At 40.5% G+C, this 11,907-nt stretch overlaps 1 protein-coding gene across 1 annotated transcript; it reads left to right on the forward strand.

Moving 5' to 3' along the window:
* The first annotated feature begins 10,449 nt into the window (after positions 1-10,449).
* Positions 10,450-11,062, forward strand: LOC119332817. Its single transcript, XM_037605971.1, has one exon. The coding sequence runs from the start codon at positions 10,526-10,528 to the stop codon at positions 10,766-10,768; it is 243 nt and encodes an 80-aa protein (XP_037461868.1). The 5' UTR covers positions 10,450-10,525; the 3' UTR covers positions 10,769-11,062.
* Positions 11,063-11,907: the final 845 nt, after the last annotated feature.

Here is an 11,907-nt window from a genome sequence, read left to right on the forward strand (position 1 = left end):
TACACCAGCTGACGTTTGGCATTTAACGAGCACAATTAAAAAATTAGGTTATATAAGACGGACAGTAGGAATTGAAGTAGAAATCAAAACGGGAAAAGAGTGTGCAGAAAAAGAAAACCCCAGTTCGAACCTGTTGCAACATAAGCTCGTCGCATGTGCAAGCGCCAACCATCCGGCCACAATGACACTTCTATACTTTAATTTTAAATTATTAATAATATTATTTTTAATGAAATAAGGTGCATTTCTTCAAATTTTCGGTCCGTTCACTGTATAACATTATTTTGCTCCATGGCCAGAAGCCGCTAAAATCGTATGTGTAAAAAAGTTTGGCGCATGGTTGGGCCTGCCACACCAGCGAACAATGTGAGTATAACTCAACCCAACAAAAAAAAAATGCAAGACACACGATTTGAACTAGGGACCAAGAAGATTACTGACATACCAACTGAACTAGCGCATGCTTTGTCAGAAACGTGGGGTTAGACCCTACCTGGAGAGCTCCTCCTCGGCGCTCGTTGCGCCGCCTAGCGAAAACAACGCTCACGACGCGCTCGAATGGGCCGGCCCAACAGCGCGAGGCCGCGCCCCGCTCGCTCGCCTGTTTCTATCGATCACCGTGGCGCTCGAGAACGGTTTGTTCCATCGCTCGATAGGTTCAGTTGACCTCGTTGATCAATTTAGTTGACTGCGTTGACCTTCTCTTTAAAAAAAGGTAATCTCTTTAACAAAACTTCATCAATTTTTGGAAAAAAGTTCATCTATTTGAAAAAAAGTTCATCAATTTTGAGAAAAGTTCACCGAATCAAAAAAAAGTTCATCGAATTTGAGAAAAGTTCACCGAATCAATGGAGTTTAAAAAATATTTCATGAATTTGACAAAGTTCATCAATTCTAAAAAAGTTCATCAATTTTGAACATAAAAATTGAAAAGGTTGGTCGAATTTGAAAAAAGATCATCGGATTTGAAAAAAAGTTCATCGGATTTGAAAAAAGTTCATCAGATTAGAAAAAAGGTTCGCCGAATTAGAAAAAAGTTCACTGGTTTTCAAAGAAGTTCATCGAATTTGAAAAAAGTTCACCAAATTTCAAAATAAGTTCATCGAATTTTTAAATGGTTCATCCGATTTGAAAAAAAGTTCATCCGATTTGAAAAAAGTTCATCGTATTAGAAAAAAGGTTCGCCAAATTATAAAAAAGTTTATCGAATTTGAAAAAAGTTCACCAAATTTCAAAATAAGTTCATCGAATTTTTAAATGGTTCATCCGATTTGAAAAAAAGTTCATCGAGTTTTTCACAAACTCATCAAATTCGAGAAAAACTCCATTCATTTTGTAGAGGAAAAACTCATGAATAAAGAAAAGTTTCACGAATTTGAAAAAAGGAAAAAAGAAAAGAAAAGAAGAAGAAAGAAAACCTGTACATAATTACGCCAACTGAACTGCCCTGGTGGTTGTCACGTCGCGCTCGGAACTCGCCCGTCACGGTTCGAAACCCAGCTCTCGCGGAGTTTTTGCTGTTTAGAAAACAAAAAAAAAATCGAAAATGGGCCGTCCAATGTGACAAGGGGGGTATGCGCCCGTTAGTAGAAACAACTGTAGCGGGCGCTTAAGGCGCCGAATAGGAACCAGCCCCTACTTGATCCGTTGCGCATCCTCTGTGTCAGCTTTTATTTTTTTGAGGGCCGTCCGTGTCAGCTCCTAATGCGCCCAACAAGCTGGGCCTGAACCTGCACTCCCAGACGAAAGCCTTGCTACGGCCCATTTAATTGGGCCGACAAGTATGTGGTGCAATATGACGACCAATTGATGTTCACAGACCCAAAAGAAATGTTCGCTTTTCAAGTTTTTCGAAAAAAATTCGTGTTTTCAAATTTTGTTAAAAATTTCAAGAAACATTCCCATTTGTAAAAATTCTTCACAGATTAAAAACTGTTTGAGATATTTGAGTTTCTATATTTTTTTTCACAAATTTGAAAATGTTTGTGTTTTAAAATTTGTTCAAGATTTCAAAAAACGCTCCCATTTCGAAAATTAATTCACAGATTAAAAAATGTCCTATATAGTAAGGAAATATTCGAATTATTTTTTTTCAAAATTTGAAAATGTCCGCATTTCAAAATATGATTCACTTTCTTAAAAAAATACGTTCACATTTTTCATAAATGTCTTTTCAAATCTCGGTAATGTGATCTATTCTTTACATATATTGCGCTTCAGCAAATCAACAACAACGTTTAGTTCTAGCGGCTAACATTGTGCACTCTGTATTATGTGGTTGCGATTCGAGTACTTCCTAGCGCACTCGTTTTTCTGATTTTTCTGTCGCGCGCTAAAGAAAACATCCAGTTCGCTCGCCCCAGTGGGTCGGCACAACCACGGGACTCCCTATATGACGCATGCGTTCCAGCTGTTCGACCTCTTCCACCACAGCCCGCGCGCACCATCATCTTGCAATAAAAAAGGATTCCCACCTTGTGGTATTAATGCCGGTAGATATTTCGTCTAAATAGTGCCACATGGCCCCCTTATGCTGTTTCTCACCAATTTAAATATGTTGAACATTGTTTTTGGTGTGAACTACTCCCTTCGTTTCTAAATATTTATCTTTTTATAGATTTCAAATAAACTACCACATACGGATGTATATAGACAGATTTTAGAGTGTATATTCACTCATTTTGCTCCGTATGTAGTCACCTGTTGAAATCTCGAGAAAGGCAAATATTTAGGAACGGAGGGAGTAATTAAAAAGGATCCTTCTTGGTGTATGATGATTCCTTTGGTTTCCTTACTCTAAATAGAAGAATTCTTAGAGCCATCCTTGACATCTCCCGGCCGAAAAGGAAGGCTTCAATTCACTTCTTCGTTTGTTGAAAGTCTCGTCCTTCGGTTTTAGAGGGAAGAGTAGTTCCTTTTCTTCGAAAGGTTACCAAGTTTTTTGAAAAAAAATTGTTTTGCAAATGGTCCTCATATTTCGCAGGTTCTGGGAACTAGCGGAAACTTCCAGAATTCTCATACATTTTTTTACACTCAATATGGAGCCATCTTTCGTGTTGTCGGCTTGCTCCCTTGCTAGAGTGTGTGAGACCCAATCTTCATGTTTTTTAGGACCCATCCAAGCACCCCCCCGGGTAGTGCTAGGAGCGGCATCAAATAAATGGTCTTCTAAGGTTTGGATATTCCACTACCTCCTGTTGAAGAGCCGCCCATCTACTTACCGGCCAGCGATCGCCTTCTTGTCGCCTGCCTTTGTCTTTCCCCTCTTAGGACATGCGAATCACGAGGTGAGTGGAGGTACTGACAGACACAATTAACCGCAAAAGGAGCATCGATCGACCACCACTGGTTCGACGACATTACCGAGGGCAAGGGCAGTCGGGGAATCCTGCCCGATTAGGGAGGTAGAGAGAACCACCCTCCCCCATTGGTGAAGAAGGCATGCGGTAGCGAGCATGCTAGTTGTGAAGGATGGCATGTACCTATATATTTATAAGATGAAATCCTGTACAAATAGGAGGTTTACATGGCATATACCAGAAACCATAAACTAATACAAATACAAAATCTTAACAATCAAGATCGGCGAGGAGGACTCAGTGTTTGTCCTCGCCCGGTTTATGTAAATGTATCATACTTTTAACAGGTTTGCATGAAACTTGTCTGGTTTACATAAAATTTCAACGTTTGGTTCAATTTATGTTTGAAATGCGCGCAGGCGTTTCAGATACTGTAGAGGATGACCGGCTCCCATATGTGTGTTTGCGGACGCGTCCATGGATTATAGTGACATCCTTGTTTTTTGAGTCACACTCCGCCCCTTCGATCTACCACTGGCTTTATAGTTTCTTATTAAAACTATGTGGAAATTTTCTTCATACGTATATTATCCAATAAAGTTTGATCCTTTCTGAAAAAGAACAAAGAATGTAGATTTATCCGATGCGAACCAACCTGTGGTTGGATGGTTAGAGGGACAGTGGTATCCCTGACCCACCAGGGTTCAAGTCCCGGTGCTCGTATTATTTCTGGATTTATTTCAGAATTTTCGGCGATGCGCTTTCAGTTGGAGGAGACGCTCCTGTCGACGACGATGCGCCTACGTGACTTCGTAAATCTCAAGATGATATGTCGTCTCAGTCTCTCAGAGGTGTTCATAGGGGTAGGGTGTGCGTGTGTGCGTTCATAGAGGTGAGTGTATGCGCTTATGTATGAGCACTTGCGTATGTGCTGTGTTAAAAAAATATTTATCCGATAAAAATACACCTAAAAAATATGTATCCATATATGTGGTTACTTGGCGCTCCCAAAGTATTTGCACTTTTCACGCAAAAAAACTATTTGCACTTAACCAAATCCGGCGTTCCCAGATTATTTGCATTTAATCAACTTTATCTCCGTATGTGTCGCCGGATAACTTTCCCCGCCACCATCTCCCCCACCTCCCCATTCATCCAACCACCCGACTCCAATCTACGCCGGCATCACCATCGCGCACACCGCCCATTCCCGCACCCCACATAGTGGAAGCCTCACCCTCAAGGGGTGCCCTCCGCCCCTTGCTCCGCCCGCCGCCGCTTGCTCATCCCGGCACCGGCTCCAGTTTTCCTCCATCGGCAAGCTCGCTAGTTGGATACCCGTCAACACCGTCGTCCTTACCGTCACGAAGTCGTGCTCCTCCGGACGTCATGCTCGCCGTCACGAAGCCGCGTCCATGGCGGTCTCATCCTTCACCCAAAGTTCCGCCGTGCGTTCCGTCAGTACATCGATCGCCCCATAAGCAGCTCTCGTCTTCGTCCAGCATCTTCAGCCTCCACCCCACCAAGCAGGTGATCCTTGATTCCCATAGCCCCTGCAGTTTTATCATCAAATCAACCAAAGTGGTCTCCTCTATTTATGCATCTCAAGTCTTGATCCTCTTCTCGTTGGTCTCCTTACTTCCTTCCTGTAGGCAATGCACTCTAACTGTTTGGTGAATTGTTTACTTGCCTAGGATTCAATTCTAACATATTTTCTTGAAAATATGTGAGCAACTGTTTGGTACAATCTAGTTTTATATGGCAAAACTCAACAGTTGTACAATTGGTGTTAGATAGATTGTCCAAATAATCTCAGATTACATTTATGCTGGAGTTTAAAACATGATATTGTTGGTTATACAGCTGCAACGTACTCTGTTATTTTACAAGAAGAACAAAATTGATAAAAAATTATACACGAACAAATTTTGTTAAACCAAAACAGTATACTTAGCTGTACATGTAAAACCATTTTTGATAACCCTAAAGCTTTTTCAATCTTCTGCCCATTTGAAGCTCGCACAAGTTATATTTTTACAATTCCCAACTAACATAAAAGGAAGATTTGTTACTGTATATACCCATATGCTTCATCAGTTAAATAAAAGAAGCCGTCGCTCTAGAGTTTTGCATTGAACATTCTCTACCGCAAAACACGCCAATTCACTGTTCTGTATCCTGCCGTCCCTCTAGAGTTTTGCATTGAATGTTCTCTACCGCAAAACACGCCGATCCACTGTTCTGTATCTTGTTTAATTCATGCACTGTTCAAGACTGTTAATTTGACATTGCTGACTGCCAATTTTAATTTTTGAAGGAGAAATTTATCTACCCCAATGAGATGAGACAACTTACATGAGACTGGATCCTGTTGACTATTAAAAAAAATGGAGACTGTATAAGTGTCAGTTAAAGAATAAATATTTCAAGCATGATAAGAGGCTTTGGCTGATAATATCAGCCTGATATTATAGCAGGTGTTCCCAAAGGTGTTAATGAACATGACTAGGATACTCTTGTTGGGTTTTGGTGCCAGGATTGACGCATGGTTATGTGTTCTATTCTCATACTTAATCTGGCATACATAACTAGTTTGGTGACATTATTATTGACTGGATGTGTTTTTCTACCAGAAATTATGCAAAAAGAACACCAAACATTCTAATTTACTTAATTTGTACAGGAAATCAAGAGCACTCGAAAGGTTAGCAAGATTGAACTAAGGGATAAAGCTCATAAGAAGAAGGACGGTAAATACAAAATTGCGAACACAAACATAGTGATGGTGTACTTCTACTTGTGATTAAAGTAAAGGTTTTAATTTAAACTTAGTGTAATGAGTTGTTTGTATTTATTTCAATAGGAGAAACTTGAAGAAAGAAAGAAAGATAACAATGCCTTTCATTCAATGATTATAGAGAAGTATTTACAAGTATGCATGGCGAAGAGGCGAAAGAACTTTGAGGGTATTATGTTGATAAGTATTGGAGCGGAATAAAAGTTTCTAAGGGGCTGACTTTTGTACAACATTCTGAGAAAGAAGGAAATGTTCAATTTGCACCGTGGGCACTAGGAGATAATGCAGAAAACATGACGGTTGAGTTTGCTATGATGTGTTCATACGTGAAGCAAAAATTCCCCGAGAGAGGATTGGAGAAATGGATTTGTAACAGCGTGAAGTTATGAAGTTGTTATTTAAACCAAATTTCTTTCTGCAATGATAAAAGTATGAGTATTGATATACTATTGTCATGTTCTTGTTTCAGGTTGATCTCAAAGAAAGAGTTGCTGGCAATGACCTCCCAAATGAATCACATAACATAGTTGAAAGATCACCTGGCAATATGCATGCTCCATTGAGTGCTATGCAGGTGATATAATAGTTTCTTCGCTAATAGATATTCTGGTTTATTCTCATACTTAAAAAGAATTGTTCGTCATAAGTTGCAGGAACTACATCTTAGCAATTGTGTGAGATCCAAAGAGTGTTACACCGGTTTATCATTACCACATGAAAAAAATGGTTTCTAAGGTGTGTGTGTGTGCATAAAATTGCTGCTTCATTATTAGAAAATGCATATGTTTTGCATAAGTTTACTAATAAACGGATGAAGCCTCAACTGTAGAAAGCATACATTAAGAAGTCTGATAGGGCCAGTCAAGGAAGTGCAGAGTTAACTTTACCGTACAAGCAGATTACTACCCAGGAATTGCATCGTAGCTTTTCTGCAAGAACCAAGGAGGATTGCATGGTTTATCTTTACCACACATGGTTGCTAAGGTGCAGGTGTGCATAATTTTCTGCCTCGTTATCAAACATAGCCTATGTTTTGTGTATGTTTATGTAGTACTGAACTGAACCTCAACTTTAGAAAGCACACATTAAAAAGTTTTATAGGGCCAATCAAGGTTGTGCAAAATCAACCAGAGAGGATTACACCATTTTCCTATACCACATGATCACATGGTTGCTAAGGTGTGTCTGTTGTGCAAAAAATTCTACTTTGTTTTCACACAATGTCTATGTTTTGTATATGTTTACATACAACCAAACTGAACCTCAACTGTAGAAAGCACACATTGAAAAATTGATAAGGCTGTGTAGAATCAACTTTATCAGACAAGCAGTTCACTAACGAGGAATTGCATCCTAGCAATTGCGTGAGAGCTAAAGAGGGTTGCACCAGCTTATCTTCACCAGATGAACACATAGTTGCTAAGGGGTGTGTGTGTGTGTGTCCATGCTCGCGCATAAATTTCTACTTTGTTATCAACCAATGTCTATGTTTTTATAAGTTTAAACTGAACTAAACCACAACTAGAAGGCACATGATGGTCCTGAATCATAGAATGATCATGCTGAAAATAGCTATGCGGCCAAGCAAGGTGGTGCTGAATCAAGTGTACAGCTAATTTGCGTCATAGAATGATGAATGGTTAGAATAGTTAGTTGGTCTAATTTCATGTGTAATCGTCCATTTTTGCATAGAGTGAAATATTCCATGGTTTGTGACAATGAAAGTTTCATTTCTTGAAAACATAGGATAAAATGAAAGTTTTGTTGTTTTCGTTGAACCTGAGAAGTAAAAATAAATATGTGGCCGAAGGAACTTCAGAGAGTAGAGATAAAACATATGTGGTTGGAGGAAACATGCTTGGAGAGCAATATGTAGCAGTTTCTATTCTCGATGTTTGATGTACATATTTAAGATTTATTATTTATGAAGAATCATTGTGTTTTTAAGAAAAAAGATCAATCCCAATCACTCCTACACAGACTCCAAAAAGCCACCAAACACTGATACATCTCTTACAATTTCATCAAAGTACATTTCTTCACACACTGCTCTTAAAGCTTACATTCTAATGTTTTCTGTGTTAAATTCCTTTTTCAGGGTAGCTAAAGATTAATTAGAGAAGGAGTGCATTGTAGGAGCGAAGAACAACTACAGAAGAAATACTTTTTAAATGGACAAATATTGTATTTTTTTAAAGGATTTAGCTTTATAGGAAAACTTTGTTCTGGTTGTACCATCTTCTCTTAATTATTTGCATCTTTCATATGAATATATAATTTGATTCGGTTCTGAACTCAAGGTGTTTGATCCTTATTGAAATTGTGCAAATGAGATGCTTCTGAATACAATTGGTGATACGGGATGATCCCTTTATATAACATTTGTTGCCTATGAATGTGACTCGTGATATGAGTGGATACCTTTATATAACAATATTTGTTGATCATTCTGCACAAGCATGTGTTCTGATGAAGTAACTAGATTTGAAATGGTGAAATACAAATTCAAAATAACTCAAATAATTTTTAGAGTTAAATATTACGTAGTTACAAAAAGTTTGTGTATATTTAGAGATGAATATAGCGTCTCTACATAGCATGTACAAGAATGGGGTTAGGGCCCATGATGAATGAAAAGGCTCTACGAGTAGAGACGAGATAAGCGTATCTAACAAAACGACTCTACATACCTAGATATGCTTTTGAACATCTCAATATAGTGTCTCATATTTATGGACACTTTTGAACGACCCAATATAGCGCCTCATATCTAGGGATGCTTTTCAACGCCCCAATATAGCGCCTCATATCTAGGGACGCTTTTTAACATCCCAATATAGCGTCTCATGCCATGTACACACGCTTAGCTAGCGTGTCTACATGTTTTGAGACGGTCCATGAGGAGACGCTCCAAAGACGCTTTACTAAGTCGACTCTATGGTTGCCTAGAGATGAAATAACGTGTCTCTAGCTATGGAATATGGCGTCTCTACAGGCGGTTTTTCTTGTAGTGATTGTACATTGGTATATTTCTTTCAATTGTGTGAAATAAGTGAAATCGATTCTTTGAAATAAGTGAAAATATTTTTTTGAGTTGCGTGAAATCAGTACTTTGAATTAAGTGAAATCAATGTAACACAAACTAGTGAAATATATTTCCATTGAAATGAGTGAAATGTGTTGTTTAAAACGAGTGAAATCGGTCTCTCTGGTAATGAGTCAAATTATTATTTTTAAATTTAGTGATATAAGTCTTTTGAAATGAGTGAAATATGTGCTTTTAAAGGAGTGAGATCTTTTTTAAAATGAGTGATATCCTTTTTTTAAATGAGTGAAATATGTAGTTTTATACTAGCTAGTGAAATTGGTCTTTGTGAAAATGTGTGAATTTATTTTTGATGAATTAAATGAAATAATTCTTTTGAAATGAGTTAAATCTATGTTTTTGAAATGAAATATGTGTTCTCAATATTTCTGCACTCTCAATTTTAATTAATGAATCAGATCTATTTTTAAGAAAGGAGTGAAATATGTTTTATGAGTTTTTAAAATCATTTAAAATATATTCAAAATTTGATCTGATTTTAACGTTCTCGTCGCTAACCAAGAAAAATATATAGTTAGTTTAGAGTAATTTTTCATTCAAAATATATCAATGAATTAGTATGCCACAAAAAAAAATGAAAAGCTAGTTTTTCAGTGGGTGGAGAGAGATAATCTGTGTGCATGCAGCACTTCACTAACCAAGACCCACGTGGTTTCAATATATAGCTTTATTAACACATAAAGAGTATTGCTTACGTGCCAATCTTTCAGGTAATGTGGACGGCTAAATTAAAGTCATGCGATATCATCCGAACCTGAGCACAGCATGCAATCCAATGCTTCTTCTCTTGAGACCGTTTGATACAACATTATTTAGAACTAAAAAGCACTGGTCGTGGTATGGCAAGCGCCACCAACACTTGTCAATGGGTGCCTGAAGTGAATTTACTTTTGAGTGTGCAACTGCCTGTGTCGACACGGCACGACGCCTCTACCGACCCTAGGATGCTGTACCTTTGCTTTTTATGGAGATTCCATCGCCACGCTGATGCCGCGTCGATCAGTCTTTAACTGCAGGTGTATAGTGTAGGGTGACTACGGGAAAAGATGTCCAAAATGTGATTTTGCCATGGGCTGATCGTTGTGTAAAGTAAATTTTTCTCGTCAGCCGTGAGTGCGCGTGAGTGGTGGTAGGCGGCGTCGTCGTCAGAGCCCTGTCTGTTCGGCGAGCTTATAAAACGGCTGTTGAGAAGCCCCATTTGTGCAAACGGTTCATACATCTCACACAGAAGCTACCTAATCAATCAATCAAGGAGAGCAGCAGAGCCGTTTTTAATCAACCGTGAGCTAGCCCCCGTCTGCATCATTTCATCAAGGTTGACCAATGGCGTTTCTGGGAGAATTATTGCGTGTGACGAGGAGCATCGGCAGCCGGAAGATGATGGAGGGGAAGAGCCACGACGGGTCGGGGTCGTGGCGGCAGGCACCGGCTCCTGTGAGGCAGCTGTTCTGGAGGGTGAGGCGCGCCATGCTGCGGCCGAAGCGCCAAGCCGTGAGCTTCGGGTACGACCTCAAGAGCTACTCCCACAACTTCGATGATGGCATCGTCCCCGCCCACCGCCTCTAGCTAGCGACACCTGCAGGGTCCTCTTCTTCTTCTTCTTCTTCTTCTTCTTCTTCTTCTTCTTCTTCTTCTCAATTTTACTTGCTGCCTGACCGGACCATGGCTCGTGGCTGAAGAGTTTGAAGCGTCCTCACCTTGTGATTTGCTCCTCTAGTTCGGCTACGAGTGTATATTACTGTAGTGTTCAATGTTCATACACAAGTTGCTTACTGTTGAAAGTCTGAAACTAGGATGAAATGACAGTGTATCTATGTGCTTTTATGTACAGTCTGCAAGCCGTGTCACTTGCCACAGTGGAATAGGATTTAAACTATTTCTGTTTATATCGCGCTATCTGTCATTGTATTTCTGTTTATGCTAGCAAAGATGGTGGGTTACATATTTTTTATCAACTAGTACTATTGTTTTTCAGATCTTACCGTTGTTAGAGCATCTACAACCGGACCCCCATACCCACCCCGAACGCCCGGACGGGCTGCCCGGTCAGAAAGAACGCACCCAACTGAGGTCCCCATACCCGGCCCATACTCCCGGACTAACTGGCAACCCCATAAACCCCATATCCGATCCATATATGGGGCGGATATGGGAAGACTCAGACGCGCCTGGAACGCCTGCCACGTTGGACTGACCAATACGGCCCCCGTGGTCACACAAATAGACCGGCGGTTCGACGGGTGCCTCCATCAGTTCTTGGTGCGGATGCATTCATGGCACCGCGTGTCGCCGCTCCGGTGTGCGGCCCAAGGGAGCAAGCCCTCTATTTAAGACGAACGGCGGCAAACCCTGGTCCGTCCGCCAGCTTTCCTCTCCTTCCCACCGCCTCGGAACCATGGCTCGTCAAAGGATCACCACCAATGCAATGTTGACGCCTGAACGCCGGCCTGCCTCCGGATTCGCCTGAGCCGAAGGAGGAGAAGGAGGAGGAATAGGCGGGGAGGAGGAGGCGGCGGAGCAGGACCCCCCAGCCCGCGGAGGAGGAGTATCCGGAAGCATGCGACATGGCGGAGCTGGAGGACGAGCAGCCGGCTGCGGGCTTCGGCATGGAGGACACCCTAGCGGAGTTCGAGGTTGCTCAGGTGGCGAAGATGGTGGAACAGACTGCCATCCTCGAATCCATCTAAGATGATACAGATGTGGAG

This window comes from Triticum dicoccoides, chromosome 1A (assembly GCF_002162155.2).
Source record: "Triticum dicoccoides isolate Atlit2015 ecotype Zavitan chromosome 1A, WEW_v2.0, whole genome shotgun sequence".
Lineage (NCBI taxonomy): Eukaryota > Viridiplantae > Streptophyta > Magnoliopsida > Poales > Poaceae > Triticum > Triticum dicoccoides.

Excerpts from the sequence above, each read along its gene's own strand:
- LOC119332817 (XM_037605971.1), top strand. The coding sequence starts at position 10,526 with ATGGCGTTTCTGGGAGAATTATTGCGTGTGACGAGGAGCATCGGCAGC.